This window comes from Protomyctophum parallelum (genome assembly GCF_964188405.1).
Source record: "Protomyctophum parallelum genome assembly, chromosome: 17".
Taxonomy (NCBI): domain Eukaryota; kingdom Metazoa; phylum Chordata; class Actinopteri; order Myctophiformes; family Myctophidae; genus Protomyctophum; species Protomyctophum parallelum.
The window spans coordinates 14,338,083-14,357,618 of record NC_139719.1 but is presented as its reverse complement, the minus strand read 5'-3'; the positions used below and the strand labels follow the sequence as shown (position 1 = coordinate 14,357,618).

Below are 19,536 nucleotides of genomic sequence, written 5' to 3'. Positions count from 1 at the left end.
TTATTTAATGCTCACTTTAGCTATAGCCGATTTTCACTTCCTGATGTTTGGGGAAGGGAAACGGTAGGTTTTTCAAGCAAAATCGACCGCTGTATATGGTGGTGGTAGCGGACAGCGCCGGAGGTTTTGATGTCACATCTTATGCCTCTCTAGAAGCGTTTATATTCCAAACGAGATGCTTGATTACATAGCGCTGAAGTAGTTTATGTATCTTTTGTAACAATAATCAAAATCTGTAAAGTAATAAATAAAGTTTCCAAGCCAGCGACTCACCCCAACACATCGCTCTGTTTTCACTAACCACCGAAACGGTGGTCACCTTATCACCTAAAAGTGGAGTATGAACAGGCCTTTAGTAACTTTCCACCATCGTAACGAACTGCCCTCAATGGAAAGCAGAGGTTTGGTTTGGATGAACTATAACGAAGAGTACAGGTCCTTAATCACACCTAATAAAATTCAAATAGGTTTAAATTAGATTAGCAATTTTACAGCCAAATAGATTTAACGCTCACTAATTCAAGTGGGCAACTTCTTGTTAATCTTTCTTCAGGAATTTAATAAGACTAGAAGAGGGAGGGAAAAAAACACACACATATTTAAGGCATGAAGTGAAGCTATTCTGTTTACTTACAGCAATGGCTCTATGAAGTATGTTTCCTATTGGTAGGTTCCTATTGGCTGGCCTTCAAACTGCCATAACTCCAGTTCCAAACATGCTACATTTCACAAACTTCAACCCAATATACATTTCAGCCATTTCAGCCATTTCAGCCATCAATTGATACTAAGCAGTGGCATGCACAGACATTTAGAGGGGCAGGTGCTCAAAAGGGCACCTTGTGCAGCGCGTGGAACCGGCCGGTTGCCTTAATAGTGTGAGTTTATAGATTTAATATATAATAATAATATATATATACTCGCATAACAACCATCAGACATCTATATCTATGAATGCATCGTGTTTCTGTATGTCTCTCTGGCCTGTTCTGACACTTCATATTTGGGCGTGCCTGACACAGAACTCCATATAGGAATAAAGGGACACAGAGAGACAGATCCAGAAATGCCCATATATGGGCATAAAAGGGACACAGACGCCTGGGCCATGGCTCAGCGGTCCAGGCACCTTGGCTGGTGATCCAGTCTGGCAGTGTGCCGCGGGTTCGACTCCCGATCCCGACGGCCTTCACTGCATGTCTTCCCCCCCCCCCCCATCTCTCTCCCCATTTCCTGTCAGCCTACTGTCTGTCCCTCCATAACATATCTAAAAGAAACATTTAAAAGGGACACAGACAGATGGGTGCATGTACTCTGACACGGGTACAGCGGGTGTTGCATAGCCGGATGGGACATGGATCTCCAACTTCCACCGTTACCGACTCGGTGCTCTACAGCCGGGCTCCGGTCTAATGCATACAAAGTCAATGAGTGCACTGCTGGGACCTTGACTGCATTTGTACTCTTTATTCTACTATTTTTGGGCTTGCGGCGAACCAACATTTCTTCAGGAACAATAATTTCTTGTTGGTTCTGCATTTTTATAAAAACCCACAGACACAAGTGAGCACTCTCACATTCAAATCCTTTCAAAAAGGTAACGAAAACAGAGCTCGTAGATCGTCTATTTTCACTTCGGCACTACGAAGTAGGGCATTCATTTTTGACAAAGAAAAAACTAAAAACAATAGTTGAAATATGATGGAGATACAAGGCATAGAACATAGATCTTGTCTGCTGACTTGTTTTATTCCATCTGATCCTAACTGGGGTTGCATTGCCTAAATCAGAGGTTTTCAACCCTTTTCATATCCAGGACCATTATTTATTCTGCATTTTTGAACTATAGGGACCACCATCTTTTGAGATTGAACCTCTCAGACACAAAACTAAAGACTATTTAGTTGGATAGAGTCGTTGGATAAGATTTTGTCCACAATTCCATGCTGTATTGATGTGGTACCATAGGAGAGACAACAGGCAAACACTTCTTTTACATTCTGATTGTGTAGACTTCTTGTAAATTAAGTAACGCAGATGTTTAACAAAAATTTAACTCTTGGGAGCGTAAAATGAAACCAAATGGACCCGTACGAATCCATTCGGTTTGGTTTTGGTTACGCTCTCAAGAGTTCAAGATCTATAAGGGTCAATTTGGTTATAACTCCATCACTAACTGGGGACCCCCTGGAACCACTGGTTCTGTTGTATTGACCTGTACTCGACCTATACGTGGGAAAGAGCCAGTTACGGTTGTTTCGGGGCATCTAGCACGGATTCTTCCTGTGCGTCTCCCTATAGGCCCAGGGGAGGTCTTCTGGGCACCTCCCACATGCATGGGGGTGGGGTGAGGCCCCCGGGGCAGACCGCTAGGGACCAGATGGGGGGGATTATATCTCCACGCTGGCTGGCCTTCCAGGAACGCCTCGGGATCCCCCCAGGATTCAAGTGGCTGATGTAGCCTGGGATAGGGAAGTCTGGGATAGGGAAGTCTGGAGCTCTGTGCTGAACCACTAGCCCTTCAGATAACCATTCCATGATGGATGGACGGACGGACGGACGGACGGACGGACGGACGGATGGATGGATGGATGGATACTCTAGCTATATTTTGGGGGGGGGGAGCTGCGCCCTGCAGATGTAAAGGTCCCAGGCAAAGACATTCGAGCTGGAACAGCCAGGCATGGACCAGGGGCCTCCCCCTGGGTCCCCTGCCTGGTGGAGAGCGCCCCTTTCTGGTCAAGGACCTCTGTATGAAGGCCCCCAGGCACAGACACTGACAGCCAGGCAGGGACCAGGGGCCTCTCCCTGGGTCCCCTGCCTGGTGGAGAGCGCCAAGGACCTCTGTATGAAGGCCCCCAGGCACAGACACTGACAGCCAGGCAGGGACCAGGGGCCTCCCCCTGGGCCCCCTGCCTGGTGGAGAGCGCCCCTTTCTGGTCAAGGACCTCTGTATGAAGGCCCCCAGGCACAGACACTGACAGCCAGGCAGGGACCAGGGGCCTCTCCCTGGGTCCCCTGCCTGGTGGAGAGCGCCAAGGACCTCTGTATGAAGGCCCCCAGGCACAGACACTGACAGCCAGGCAGGGACCAGGGGCCTCCCCCTGGGCCCCCTGCCTGGTGGAGAGCGCCCCTTTCTGGTCAAGGACTTCTGTATGAAGGCCCCCAGGCACAGACACTGACAGCCAGGCAGGGACTAGGGGCCTCCTCCTGGATTCTCTGCCCGGCCGAGAGCTCCCCTGCTTGGGCACTGACCCCCAGAAATGCGGCGCAAAGGGACACATTTCGAGCTTGTAGATCTGCTACTTTTGCTGCTTTTGAATTTGAATCCTGAAAAGTTTTGGACATATGAGGTTTCCACCCGACAGAGACGATATACAAGTCAAGTCTCTAAACCGCTTCGCTCATCTCGAGAGTGTACTGAAGGAAGCATGATGTCGGTCCGTTGCTCTCCTCAGGTTGGCAGAGGGAGTGTTTTTTGGATTACAATATACAGTAAACATACTGTATATACAAACATGTTTCTATAGTATGTCGTTGGTTCTCAAACTTTTTAATGTCAAGACCCTCACAATTATGTGTTTGGCCACCGACCCCCATCTCAAAAACCTTTTGTTCCAGTACAGGGACCTCCCCAGAAGCAAAGATTTGAGTTCAAAAGGTTCGCTTAAAAATATATAAATTATATATTCAAAGATTTGTACACATTTTCAATCTTTCCAAATAGCAGATCTGCAAGCTACATAGCGTGGCACAAAGTGTAGATCTGCTGTTTTTGAAAACATCAATATATTTAATGTTTATCTTTTCGAACGTGAAATATCCCTTTAAAACAGAACAATTTGTATGAATCATTCTCCGCAGCTGTTGCCTAACACCCCCCCACACAGCGCCAGACGGATGGGATAAAGACTTTGACTGTATCCATTTACGAGACACAAAGTAATTCCGGCACCTTTTAGCCTTTCTTTCGCTCGAGAGCATTTCTTTAATCCTGTAAGGATTTAATGCAGTACGAACCATGCATAAACACAGTGTGTTGTTGCAGCACACAGGCAGGCTTTGTGCATGCGTCACTCGGTCAGATAAGCAAAATGTCAACACTTGGAGATTCTATTCATCTATAATAAGTATAGTGTATTGAAAATGTATAATCCCACTCCCCCCTCCCCCCCGGCTCTCCTGTGTTTGTGAAGCGATAAAGGGCGTGCTCCTTCGCCATCTCTTCTCCCCTTCTTTCCATTCTGTATATGCGACGTGTGATTTCGTCGACTAATACTATGACAAAACATTTTTCGTCGACTACCTTTTTTCGCTGACGAAAGCTAAATGGAAACTAAATGAAAACTCAGCCATGATGACTAAAACTAAGACTAAATGTATTGACACTTTCATCAACAAATAAAAACTAGACTAAAATGTTAGGAAGGGACTAGTGGACAAGAGATCCAGTATAAGTCATTTTACATGCATGCTACAAGCTCATGTTGTGAGCTTGTAGATCGGCTCTTTTCAGCAAGTGTGAAATCAGTCATTACGACGGCATCAAGGGCAGGCACCGACAAAATACATTTTAGTCAATTAAATCAACTGGATTTAGTCGACTAAAATCTCATGATATTTAATCGACTAAAACTAGACTAACACTAAAACATTTCAGGTGACTAAAATGTGACTCAAACGAAATGAAAACTATTCAAAAGACTATGACTAAAATCAAAATTTGCTGTCAAAATCAACACTGACGTGTGTGTGTGTGTGTGTGTGTGTATATATATATAATATATATATATATATAAATAAAACCTCAGGTCCACTCCAAAACCGTTTTTTAACCTTTTTTTTCTGGATTCACATTCAAAGTTTTCAGTTCACTCAGTGGAGTGGGCGTGGTCTATGCACTGAGAACCAGACTAAGCAAAAGTAGTACTTTTGATGTGTTTGTGTGACGCTGTAGGTGTGATCAAGTAGGGCATTCATTTCCAAACAAAACAAAACGGTGGTCCTTGAGGGGGTTCCACGTGGTCCCCAGCTAAATGATAAATGGTTTCATTTTACGCTCTCAAGACTTGAATTATTGTATTCATAAGAAGTCTACACAATTAAAGAATGTACAGTAGAAGAATTGTTATTTTGAGAAACGTTATCTCTCCCAATGGTGCCACATCAACACAGCATGGAATTGTGCACAATTTCTTTTGGTCTATCCCTGCCTCTGGTCAGACTGAGTTATATAGACAGCCTAAACTCAACGAAAACTATTCAAGAGACTTATGACTAAAGCTAAATGAAAACTATTCATGACTATAACAAAAACTAAATTAACTAAACTAAACTAAAACTAAAATGTGCTGCCAAAAACAACACTGGCTTCAAGTGAACACCTCCTGTCAGCTACTGATATTCACAAACATGCCTGCAACTGTCCGTTCATATCTCAGCGAAAACCATATGAAACTATATGAAACTTTTTACCATTAACCTGTGAAGCGCGTTTTCTCTTTGTAATATTTTGAAAAGCAACAAATGGGTTACCCTTTATATGGCTGAGTGGAGTCGCTCAGGGCTCTGTGCTTGTGTACTTTCCGATTTCTGTTATTGTGAGGAAAGCTTTCGCTGAAAATAGCCGATCGGCAAATTTCATATATTTTTACATTAATCTTCTCTTCTGGGGGTCCCTGGTGCAAAAGCTTTTTTCAGATTGTTGAAGAGGGAGGGTCCACCGTGGCCAAATGGGGGTTTTGGGGGTCCTTGAGTTTGACATGAAATGGTTTGAGAACCACTGGATAGGGAGCAGACACAGAACCACTGGATAGGGAGCAGACACAGAACCACTGGATAGGGAGCAGACACAGAACCACTGGATAGGGAGCAGACACAGACGCAGAACCACTGGATAGGGAGCAGACACAGAACCACTGGATAGGGAGCAGACACAGAACCACTGGATAGGGAGCAGACACAGACGCAGAACCACTGGATAGGGAGCAGACACAGAACCACTGGATAGGGAGCAGACACAGAACCACTGGATAGGGAGCAGACACAGAACCACTGGATAGGGAGCAGACACAGACGCAGAATTATGCAATCCTCTCATACCTAGAGCGCCCAAACCCATCTCCCTCTCTCTCTCTCTCTCTCTCTCTCTCTCTCTCTCTCTCTCCCTCTCTCTCTTTCTCTCTCTCTCTCTCACTCACTCACTCACTCACTCACTCACTCACACACACACACACACACACACACACACACACACACACACACACACACACACACACACACACACACACACACACACACACACACACACAATCTCATGGAATGGAAAGAATTCTCCACATCCTCCTCAACATTGTTTTTTTCAGAGGGAACTTTCTACGAGTGCACGTGAGGCTCCTCCAAACACACGCACTTCACGCACGCACACACATACACACACACACACACACACACCACACACACGCATGTAGGCATCTACCTGGTGCATATTCTGTTTTTTATTAATAGAATAAGCGAGCTGTTTAGATTTTGTTTCCTCAGTTGTTGTTGCAGAGGCCATTTTTCAAATGGTTACATAAAGCACAGATGGGTTTGATAGCATGCTCCAGAGACTGTGGTTTCTTTGCCTCTTGTCGAGCACATCGGAGGATGAAGTCAATTGAAATGGATCTTTTTTTTTCTTCTTCTTCTCAATTTTCGCTTGGAAAACATCTCTTGGAGGCAAGCCGTCTATAATAGCAGTAGTGGTTCTTCTTCTCACATCTGAAAACGTTTGAGATTGTAGATCTGCTATTTTTGAATAGCCAACATATAAATGGATGAAGTGGTTTAAAATTATCATTATGTTTGCTGCATTAGCTAATTTTGCTGGAGACACCCTGCAACTGGTTCACGTAACGTTTGTACCGCATAGCCAATGGAAGGACTTGCATGGTTTCTGGACATGCATTGCCCCTAGTTTTAATGAAATGGTTTCTGGACACAACAACAAAACCTTTGGTAATTTTATCGTCTACTCAGTCTTATGTGAACATCCCTGACTTGTCCTTCTAATACGTGAGGGGGCAGTGGTTTTTCATTTACTGTTTTCCTTCATTTTTAATAATTCGTTTTGAAGTGGTGAGCGAGGAGGAGGTTCAGTAAATGGAAAAACAGCCCCCTCAAGTATTAGAAGGACAATATCAGTCAACAGAAAAAAGGTTGGGTGTTTTCGATGAATCTATCATGGTTACAATGGAGTTTGAGGTTATAATGGGTTTGTGTAGGAAGGGGGCGTGGCAGCATAAATGAACATCAAATATCTACTTACTGAATCAAGCAACTTAAAAACTGCCCGGGGTGTTCACATTATAGTCTATAGTTAAAAACTGCCCGGGGTGTTCACATTATAGTATATAGTTAAAAACTGCCCGGGGTGTTCACATTATAGTCTATAGTTAAAAACTGCCCGGGGTGTTCACATTATAGTCTATAGTTGCCAGCCCATAGAGCACCATTGTGAACCCGGACATGTTGAGTACACCATGTTAGAAATGTTGAGTATGGGTCCCCAGACTCCCCAGCATGTAGAAACTGCCGGATGATAACTTGCATAATTATGTTGAGCAATTTTCATAATTGGCATAATATGTGACCATACCATTAACAACCTGTAGAAGAAATTTCATCATGCTTTATGTAGCATGTTAAAATGTCAAACTAGGGGGGTTTCATTCCAAATATAAACGGCCATAGCTACTGACATCATCACATTTGTGATTACGGCTATGGCCGTTTTATGCCAATTATGAAAATGACTCAACATAATGCAAGCATCCGGAAGTTTCTACATGCTGGGGACCCATACTAAATATATTTCTAACATAAAACGTTGGTGTACTCAACATGTCCGGGTTCACATTCTGGCTACTAGACTATTAGCCTGAGCAGACGATAAAATTACCAAAAGTTTTTTTGTGAAACAAGTGAAACATGACAATTTAGCCATTTAACTAGAGCGACTTACAGTAAGCAAAACAACACATGGTATTGTAGTACAACAAATACATAGAAATAGTCATCAAGGATCATAAGTAGCCTAAGTTCCAGGGGGTACCTAGCTCAATTAGAGATAAAAACCAAATGGACCTTTATGGGTCTGTAACTCAGAGAGTGTACAAATGGAACCAAATGGACCCTAACAGGTCCATTTGGTTCCATTTGTACACTCTCAGAGTTAAATTAACAATGGTTTTACAATATAAATTGGGGTACCAGAGCTAGATATGCCATTAAATCGGGGGTCTGTACTCTGTAGCATAATGCGTGTGAAACTGGGGGTCCATGAAATTAATGTTTCGGAATCACTGCTATAGAGCTGTAAAAATCCTCCCTTATGGGGGTCACTGGCATAATGTTTTCAAATGGGGGGCCCGTAGCCTAATAAATGTTGATTTGGGGGTCCTTGACACGAAAAGGTTTGGGAACCACTGGCCTAAGCTACTACTGTAAGAACCTGACATCCGTCTTAACAGTAGAATCTGTATGAAACTAAGTATACACTGTAGAATGAGCTAAATGAAAAGGGACAAGACCAATAGCACCCGACTGTACATACAATTCTAAATTGACTTCACGTGGCACTAGTCTCTATCGAGTTTAATGTTTGTTTAGACCACTTTTGCCTGTTAATTTGTTCAAAAGGCACCCCTAACTTCACACGAGTGTGATTGAGCAGTGATTTGTATTATTTATTTTGTTTGGAAAAATTACACCAAATACATACAGTATCAATTTGGGGATCCTTATTGGCACGTAAACGAGAGTGAGAGAACCACTGCCTTGTAGATCTGCTAATTTTTGAATAATTGCGTGTGTGTCGCAAATCTTTGAATTCTTTCCCAGTGAACACTTTTAACTAAAATCTTTGCTTCTGGGGGGGGTCCCTGGAACAACATGTCTTGAGATTGGGGTCCGGGGGCCAATTACATATAATTCTGGGGGTGCTTGACATGAAAAAGTGTGAGCGCCACTGACATAGAAACATCTTCAGAAAATGTTTAGGATTTAGAAGACATTTGTCAAATCCTCCTCGGGTCTTGGGTTACGCTTCACTTAAAAATGTGTGTTTGTGGATAAATGGGGCTCTGGGTGTTGGAGACGACATCAAGAGGAATCATTAGTTTTAACGGGCGTTCGTTCCTGTTGTGATTGAGCCCGTCATGTGTTGTTGTTTAGTGGGAGGTGTGAAACCTGCACTCTTGACGTCAGATCAGCCCTCTGAAGGCGTGCGTCTGCACCGCCGGAAAAGTACATTTATTTAGTCACCAACTTCACCTTAAAATACAGTTTTGATGTACCTATTTCCATTTTTCAATGCTCTACACGGCTTCTACTCCACTATGTAAATATAGAACTTTTTTTCTCCACTATGATTATTTCACCGCTTTAGTTACTATTTGCGTTTAGGTTATTATTACACATCCATTAACCAATTATGGCCCTATTTTATACTTCGGCTATATTCGAAATAAGATAAGCCGATCTGCAAGCGCATGACGCGATGCAAACGTGTGTGCTGCACATCTGCAGATTTTCAAAGAATTGACACGTTTTATAAAATGGGACATTCTGCGTGACGAGTACTTTACCTACGAATACATATTCTTATTCTGATCTCAATACTTTATACTTTCATCCTTTTACTCAAGTAACTATACAGGCCTTATACCTGTAACTGCACTTCTACACTGTGGGTGTTGATATTACTTTAACCAATAAGTAAACAAATCTGAGTAGACTACTTGTTCAACGTGTGTGTGTGTGTGTGTGTGTGTGTGTGTGTGTGTGTGTGTGTGTGTGTGTGTGTGTGTGTGTGTGTGTGTGTGCGTGTGCGTGTGCGTGTGCGCGCGCGCTGGGAGTTGGGAGTCTAGCCGTTGCCTGTGCACAGATGGCTGCCAGGTTTGGCACTGCAGTTTTTTTTCATGCAAAGAATTGGGAGAGGGGTATGTGCAATAGAACCCAGATAAAGCCCCCTGGGAGAACAGGGTGCAGAGGGGGATCAAGGTTGGCCCCCGTCACGTGCACTGGGCTGCCATGCAGGGGTCCTTGATGGGGTCCCAGCATAGAGTTATGATATATAGCTATAGAGCGGACGAGGTCCGGGATGACGCACGTTACACACATGGCGTCACTGAACGTCCGTCCACCTCCATGAACGGGTTGCAGTTAAATTTTTCGCCAGTAGGTGGTGGCAGCTTCAACATTGGATAGGGAGCTTGCATAGACCTCTATTCAAAGTAGGATCTTCCGTTGCTATTATCTCTGAAACTACGAGCGCTCTCCATGGTTTTGATCATCCGTCCGAGGTTCTCGGATGTGATTTGTGATTTTGTGTCGCATCGCTCCCGACATGTTAATGTTTCTGGCGATAGATAAACAGCGTGAGCTACTGCTAACCTTACAATGTTGGTCTCCATGCCGTCCATTAACTACCTTCTGCGGCCACCAGGTGGCAGACAAGGGTTAATCAATGGAGGGTCGGGGTAGTTCAGGGGTAGAGTGGCCGGATGGTAACCGCAAGACGAATTGCTGGGTTTTTGCCGCCATTGGTCTATGAATGTGTGTGTGTGAATGGGTGAATGCAATGCACAATCTTTGTGCAATGCGACGTTGGTCTGTAGAGAGGCCTCCTCCTATCTCAGGCTAGCATATATGTTATCAACTCATATCAACCAGTAGGTTACTTATCAAGACCATGCAATGGAGGCAGTACAGGCTCTACTGGAGCGGAGACGTTGGTGTTGTCAGCCATTGTGCAGCATTTTCTTAGTCTGAGATGTAATCGAGTACAAATTAAGTACTGAAAATTGCGCTACAGTAAAGTAAAACATCCTCAAAGGTGTACTTAAGTACAGTACTTAGTAAATGTACTTATTTACGTTACACCACTGTCCTTCTCTTTCCTTCTCCCCCTCTCCCTCTCTGTCTCTCTTGCTCTCTCTCCCTCTCTCTCTCTCTCTCTCTCTCTCTCTCTGTCTGTTGCGTCATTCAGCTCTGGAATGATCATATTATGGTGCTCTGTTGCACATTTCAAATGGCTCCAGCTGCCAGCCCACCTACTCGGGGAGAGAGAGGCGTGCATGCTCAGCTAGACGCTTCACTATACTCCCTCCCAGCTCCAAGAAATTGCCTTTAATAATACAGTGCTCCTCTCAACCTTCGAATTTCGAAGACCCCTATAGTTCTACTTTTTTCAATATTGGCTGGCTTCTTGGGGGATTCCTCACAGCAGGCAGGCAGACAGGCAGGCAGACGGACAGACAGGCAGGCAGGCAGACAGACAGACAGACAGGCAGACGGGCAGACAGTGGTCTGACCTTGTGGAGAAAGGGCTGAGTGAGTCATCAGGACACCACGGTATCCACAGCACACAGCCTTTACGTCCAGAGCTTCTCATCATCCTCATCATCCAGACATCCACCACCGCCACAGTAAATTCAGACAGTAAATGTCATACGTTTAATAGAGCAGTGGTTCTCACAACTTGTCTTTAATTTCAAGGACCACCAGTTTGTCATGGATTAGGCCACATGGACCCCCATAGCTCAGCCACCGACCCCCCCCCCCCCCACCTTGAGAACCACTGGATTAGATAACCTTTGAAAAGGTCTGTCCACCACCGCTCTGTGGGGAACCCAGGACTTCAGAAAATGTGTCTCTTCAAGCGTGAAAATCTTTGCTTCTGGAGGTCCCTGGCACGACATGACCTGACATGAAGAGGGTTTGAGAACCAGTGCTCTAAAACACTCCCCATGGAGGCAGACGGCAATCTGCCCACGGATGCGCTTGGCCGCTGATGATGGCACACTGAGCCCCATGACCATATTACCCCCGTCTTCCTCTTCACCTCCCCTAACCCCGACAACCCCTCCCTGTCGACAGCCTCACAGCTGCATGGCAGACCATGCCACTGACGACACTCCTTCTGACTCGGTGCCAGACTGACCTCAAGGCCCCAAAGAAATCGAGGCCCCCCCACAAAGAAACTAACCCCCAGCCCCCCCCGTTCCACGACTTTGAGTCACCGACCGACCAGACCAGACCAGACCATGCCGAAACGGCCTAGTCAGCGTAAAAGCCTTTAGCAGCCTTTATATTTTTTTTCTGGTCTTGCACCGTTAATTAAGTTCTCCCTGTGGTTCTAATAAAGTGCCGCGCTGGGATGATGATGATGATGATGTCAATGGACCCCCCCCTGATGCTCTCAAACCTCTTCATGTGCAGGACCCCCGACGGGACGCGACGGACTCCCCATCTGAAGGATATGTTGTGCCATCAGGGCCCCCAAAAGTCAAAGATTTGAGTTAACCCATTTTCACCTGAGATCAGATTCTAAAAATGTCTTCTACATCCTGACAGTTTTCTGAAAAAGCTATGTTTCTATGTCGGTGGTTCTTCGATTTTTCAAAACATCTTTTTCAATAGCTAAAGCATAATATAATGCTAACACAAAAAGGGGTTCCTGCCCAAAATGGATTAAAATGTTCACTTTAGAAAAACTAAATATATATATTCAAAGCATTTGCACACATTTTCAAGATTTCTGAATAGCAGATATTCCACAACACAGACGGTGAACATTGGTTTTTAAATACTTTTTTTTTTTTAAAGATCCGTTTTTTACGGCACATGTCAGTAGTAATGGTTAAATGTTGTTATTGCATGGACAGAAACATGACGCCCTTTAGTTGTGGTTGTGGCTGTGTAGGCCATTTATTCTCTCAGCTTTGTTCCTTGAACATTGTGTGGGTCGCGATGAATTTAATTTAGCAAAGAGGGAACGCACACAAACCTCAAGAATGTTGTGATGTAAAGGTTTCATTATTAGTCCTGCATCAAAGAAAGACGCTAAATAATAATAATTGTCGAGCCGAGACCAGCATTCTTCATACAGTAAGTACACATTCTGCATGCAGGAGGTAATTGGAGAAAAGAAGGTAATTACAGAGATGGGATTTGTGATGCCTCTCCTCTTTTTAGAGTCAAGCTACCTGACCTTTTAACAGCTAGGAAGACTTCATGCTGCCTGCTTTTGGCCCTTTGTTTGTGCGTTGTTGTACCACAATGACAATCCTGGGGAAAAGTCGACACATCCAATTGCCAGTATTCATTTAACATTGTTGGCTTTAGAATATATTCATTTTTTTGCAAAAACAAATCACGATAGCAGATCTGCGAGCTCATAAATGGTAAATGGTATAGGCATGTAACGATACACTCAACTAACGATAAGATACGTATCACGATATGAGGTTCACAATACGATGTTTCATGATATATTAAACACAATTCTATTTTCCAAAGAAATGACTGAAAAATCTTTTTTTATGATTTATCTTCCCCCCCCCCCCCCCGAGCTTTTTTCACAATTTATATTTAACTGCATAGACCTATTTGACAGTGCAGAAACATAATTGCCTTCCTTGATGTATTACTGAGCATCAACGACCATCATCTGGGCATAGTCACAGACACACAGCTCCCCTCTGCAGGCTTCTACTGCTGAAAGTGACTGCATGGTCTCATTTCTCTCCAAAAGCACTTGAATATGATGGAATATGAATAAAGCTCACATTTCATATCACACACACCATGAATCGATTAATATCGTCGGGATTCACAATGACAATCGTCAGGATTAATATCAATATATATCGATATACGATATATCGTTACATGCCTAGTAAATGATGCATTTATATAGCGCTTTTATCCAAAGCATATAGATTGTGCATATGTACCGTAGATACATTCACCCATTCATACACACATGACGGTGGAAACCATGCAAGGGAGGCAATTAGGGTTTCAGAGTCTAAAGCTTGCTCAATGACACTTTGACACTAACTCTGGGGGAGCCAGGGATCGAACTGGGAACCTGGCGGTTGCCATACGGCCGCTCTACCCCTGAGCCACTGCCGACCCAGTGGCTGCTATGAGGTGGACGGTCCACAGCTAAATGATGGCGAGTCGGTAACCAACTGCACTCTTATTATAGAATAAATAATAGCCGAATAGATAACGGACATTGACGTGGAAAAGGGTTGAAAAGCACTGCTTTAGGTGACTCTCTGTCATCCTCTCTCTCTCCCTCACAGATGAAGAACAGCAAGACGGAGAAGGAGGGCCGTGATCTCCTGCTGCGGAGCCTGCAGTACGTGGAGCGCTACATGTACCTGATCCTCTTCAACAGCTACCTGCACCTGGAGAAGAAGGACTCCTGGCAGCGCTCCTTCACCCTGTGGATGGAACAGGTATTTAGGCCTGAAAAGTCTTCTGAAAGAATATATATTATATATATTGAAAGATTTGTGCCGCATTTTTTACGATTTTTCAAAAATAGCAGACCTACAAGCTCGTAGCGCGCCACTCGGTGGCGCGCTATGAGCTTGTAGATCTGATATTTTTCAATAGCTAAAGTATAACATAATGTTTAGTTAAAACACCAAAAGGGGTTCCCGTACAGAATGGGTTAACAACACATCAAAAGACTATGACTAAAACTAAAATAAAAATGTACTGTCAAAAACAACACTGAGAGAGCCACTCTACCCTTTTGACCTCCTCCCACGGGGTTACCCGTTCCGGGTCAGGGCACCATTGTAACGCCCGGGAATCGTACCAACAAAGCCAACATCTTAACCACTAGACCAAAGAACGGGATATATAATATATTATACGTATGACTCGGGGGAGATATTAGACTTTTAGGCCATCAGGCTGAGGTTGTGAGCCACTCTGCTACATACACGTCAACTACATGGACAATCAGGGTTCCATTTAGAAAAGTATGGAATTGTTACATTTAGTCATCAAGTATGGAAATAAGAAGGAATGTAGACAAACTATTGTGTTTTCCAGACTATTATTGACTTATAATAACTTTACCAAATCCACACATCATCCAACAAATAAGTTGAAAGAAAATGTGACAATATCTCTGAATTGCATATATACAAGCATCACATAACAGTGTGATAAGTACGTCTGCACAATTATTAGTTACGCAGTGTAGTTAGTTATTTTCTTCATAAGGAAACCATAATTGTTTGGCTGCATTCATCGTCATGTCCATGAGCACGGTGAATAAACAAGGCTTCACAAACGTGCAAACATTTAATGATCTTTCATTGACTCATCATTTCTGGTTCTTATTTATAAAAGAGATTCACGGGGAGAACAATAACAATATTATTGTTCAATCTTCTAGGGGAAATAATGTGGTTTCAGTTAGTTTACTTATTTATAATTATTTGTTAACCCATTTTCGTCCGGGAACCCCTTTTGGTGTTTTAAACATTATGTTGTAATTTAGCTATTGAAAAATAGCAGATCTCGGTGGCGCGCTACGAGCTTGTAGGTCTGCGGTCTGTTATTATTATTTTTTTTTAATCAAAAAAAAATCAAACTGTTTATATATATATATATATATATATATATATTATATATATATAAAAAAAACAGTTTGGACATGTATGTTATGATTTATAAACTATATTGCAGTATTGCATATTATTTTTTGAACAAAATGTGAGAACATTTTTCCACCAGTGCGCGCTCTCTCTCTCTCTCTCTCTCTCTCTCTCTCTCTCTCTCTCTCCCGTGCATGCAGCGCTGTTGAACCGTCACCATGTGTATTTTCCCCCTGTGGAATTTACAAGCTTATTCTGCTCTCTATTGTACGGCCGGCTCTTCACACATGGAGTTTCATAACGGCCAGGCCTCGTGTGTTTTTGTTGCTGCATTAATCGTTCGGCCAGCTGTGGCCATGCAGCTACAGTAAAAGTGTGGAATTTACGTGCATTCCAAACAAATGAGTTGCCCGTCAGCCTATGCCCCCCCCCCCCCATCCTCTTCTGCGTTTAACCCATTCTGACCTGAGATCAGATTCTAAAAATGTCTTCTACATCCTGACAGTTTTCTGAAAAAGCTATGTTTCTATGTCAGTCGTTCTTCGATTTTTCGAAAATAGCAGACCTACAAGCTCGTAGATGAGCTTGTAGATAATAATAATAATAATAAAACTTTATTTGTATAGCACCTTTCATGACATGAAATGCAGCTCAAAGTGCTTTACAGAACAATGGAGAATAAAAGAAAAGCAAGGCAACGACATTAAAAAACAAGCAGTAATGCAATACAGTGAGGACATGAATAATCTGCTATTTTTCAATAGAAAGCATAACGTAATGCTAACACCAAAAGGGGTCCCCGCCCAAAATGTGTTAACCACTTGGTCTAGATACTATACAGTACATGCGTATGATGGTGTCACGCGGGAGAATTTTTTTTTTTTTTTACAAAACAATGCAAAAAAACGCTGAGCTACTACAAGGTCACAACGAGCTGCGACCTTGATCCACAAATGTTGCTATTTATTTTATTTATTTTTACATCAAACTTATGTGCAACTTGGATTGAAATTTTATGTGCATTCCAGAGAAATGAGTTGCCGCCCCGCCCCCCCTCCCCCCCACCCCCTGCACCGCACCACCAGACCTGCGTTTAAGGAAGAGCTCATTGTCGGTGTTCTCATTAACGCTAAGCTCATTGGCAAACACATTGGCATGTGTTTCGTGCGAGCTGAATTCAGCTAGTTGGCGCAAATAAAGTAGTCAAATTAATCCATCGGAAATGTATATCGTCTCTGTCCGGGTGGAAACCTCATATGTCCAAAACTGTTACTTTTCGGGATTAAAATAAAAAAATAGCAAAAGTAGCTATACGAGCTTGTGGATCTGCTACTTTTGGTGCTTTTGTGTGACGCTGTAGTATGATCAAGTAGGGCATTGATTTACAAAAAAATGAAAAAGAAATACGCCTAAAGTAGCAGTAGTAGTAGCGACTCGGAGTAGAGTCGCTGATTCTTCGCTTGGAAAGGAGCCAGCTTTAGGTGGTTCGGGCATCTGGTTAGGATGCCTCTCGAGCGTCTCCCTAGGGAGGTCCTTGAGGCACGTCCCACTGGGAGGAGACCCCGGGGCAGACCAAGGCGCAGTTGGAGGAATCACATCGTCTCACTTGGAACATCTCGGGATCCCCCAGGAGGAAGTTACTAATGTTGCTCTGGAGAGGGAATTCTGGAGCTCTCTGGGGGAGCTGTTCCCCCCGCAACCCGACTACAGATAAACGGTTGAAGATGGATGGATGGAAATACACCAAAAGTTAAAACATGGAGATAAGAGGTGTCTGCTATGTCTGTATATCTATTTTTCAACGGCTAAAGTTTAAAATAATGGTTAAAGTGGTTAAACGCTAAGGCGACACAGATGCGTTCCAGGTCTTAATGGACTAATAATTTAAAAACATGAAACCGCGCAGCGATTTTACTGACCAAAACATGACCGTGGACGAGGAGAGGCTGGAATGTTTTTTGGAAATCTATGAATGAATATCTGACTCTTTGTCCTTATTGAGGTGGAATAAACTGAGTGTAAAAACAAGGGAATTCCAAAATAGACTGGAACAATCGGTATGAAAACAATTGTCACAGAAATATGTGCATGCGGTCAATCGGGGCATATTCTTCCTGTTATGAATAGAGGGAAATATGTGGTGCATCAGAGTGACTCTAATGGACCAGTTATGCCATGAGAAAATAACAGACTGGTGGAGGACCTATTGCCATTTCTTAACCCAGTGTTTTTCAACCCTTTTCATATCAACAAGGCCCACTATTTATTCGGTATTTGAGCCACGGACCACCATTTTGATGAGATTTAGCCTCTCAGACCCGGAACTAAAGAATATTTTGTTATCGTTGGATACGATTTTGTCCACAATTCCATGCTGTATTGATGTTGGTACCATTCGGAGAGATAGCAGGCAAATGACAAATTTGTAATACAGAATATTTTACGTTAAGGGTTCATTTGATTTCATTTTACAGTTAAAGATCTATGAGGGTCCACTTGGTTACCAACTCTCCATCATTTAGCTGGGAAACTGGAACCCCCTCAAGGACCACTGGTGGTCCCCGGGACCACTGGTTGAGAACCACTGACCTAACCCATTAATCCATTCTGGGCATTATGTTATACCTTAGCTATTGAAAAATAGCAGACCTACAAGCTCATAGCGCGGCACTCGGTGCCACGCTATGAGCTTGTAGGTCTGCTATTTTTGAAAAATCGTGAAAATGTGCCTCAGATTTTTTAATATATATTCTTTTAGAGTTTAAGTTTTTAACTCAATTCATTGCTTCTCGAGGGTCCCTGGAACAACATATTTTCAGATGGGGGTCGGCGGCCAATTACATAATAAATTGTGTGGTCCTTGACATGAAATATTGAGCACCACTGATATAGAAACATCTGTTTTTTTTTTAAATGTCGACAGGCCTAAATGGGTTAAGTCAGACCTGAGGCCAATTCTACAAATGCCTTCTAAATCAGTTTTCTGATTATTATTATTATTATTATTATATTCAGGTATCAGTGGTCAAACTTGTTCATGTCAAGGACCCTCAAGATTATACGTATTTGGCCGCGAAGCAATATCCAACTATAGGAAAAAAAAGTACAAAGTCCTGCATTCAAAATGTTACTCGACTAAAAAACAAAAGTACCAGCATCAAAATACAAAAAAAGTAATATCTAAAGAAGCTGTCAAATACTTAAAGTAGTGGAGTAAAAAGTACAATACTTACCTGTGAGATATAGTACAGTATAGAAGCATGAACTTATGAAGTATCCAGAAATGTAAAAAAAAAAACATAGTAAAATAGTAAGAGACCTCAGAATTGTACAGTATTGTACTTGAGTGCAAGTAAATGCACTTAGTTACTTTCTACCACTGAAGTACAGACATGAGACCGCATCGTGAAGCTATGCAGCACTCCAGTAGATGTTAGAAAGTGATAATTATAGCTCTGGGTTCTGATCCCTATGATATTTGATCCATGCACAACTACTTGACGATGTGCTAAACGTATTTATTGTTTTATTTTTCCTTGACAGGCTTCACTTCAGTGAAAGTAACACGGGTTATTGCAGTTTTCTTTTTGTCCTGAATTCCGTGAATGTGAATTGCAATGCTTGACAACGCAGTTTACTGTATTGTAACCACTTGAAGCCGCACTATGTAGCTTTCCTTCTCTCGCCCCGGATTTGAACCCTGTTTCCTGCGTGAGCGCTGAATTGTTTTTATGTTGAATGAATGGTGACCATCACGGTCACAATTTGTGTCAGATGTTCTGTGTCTCGGTGAGACATGACCTTTGACACATTCTTAATCTTCACACGCGTTGAAGTCTAGAAAGTCTAGAAAGTTCCCCCGGAGTCTCGTCGTTGGCGGTGTGATGTGATATGACGAACATTATGTTATACTTTAGCTATTGAAAAATTGTGAAAATATGGCGCAAATCTTGACTATATATTCTTTCAGAGCGAAAGTTTTTAACTCAAATATTTGCTTCTGGGGGCTCCCTGGAACAACATATTTTGAGATGGGGATCCGCGGCCAAATACAGATAATGCTAGGAGTCCTTAACATGAAAAA

The 19,536-nt window shown here is 42.9% G+C and overlaps 1 protein-coding gene across 1 annotated transcript in view; it reads left to right on the top strand.

Annotated features, from left to right (window-relative positions):
* The window catches only part of pald1a (phosphatase domain containing paladin 1a), a 92,547-nt gene that overhangs the window by 58,694 nt on the left and 14,317 nt on the right, over positions 1–19,536 (top strand). Inside the window, 1 exon segment of the mRNA XM_083787918.1 lies at positions 14,139–14,294. Within this exon segment, the coding sequence (XP_083644044.1) occupies positions 14,139–14,294 (156 nt within the window).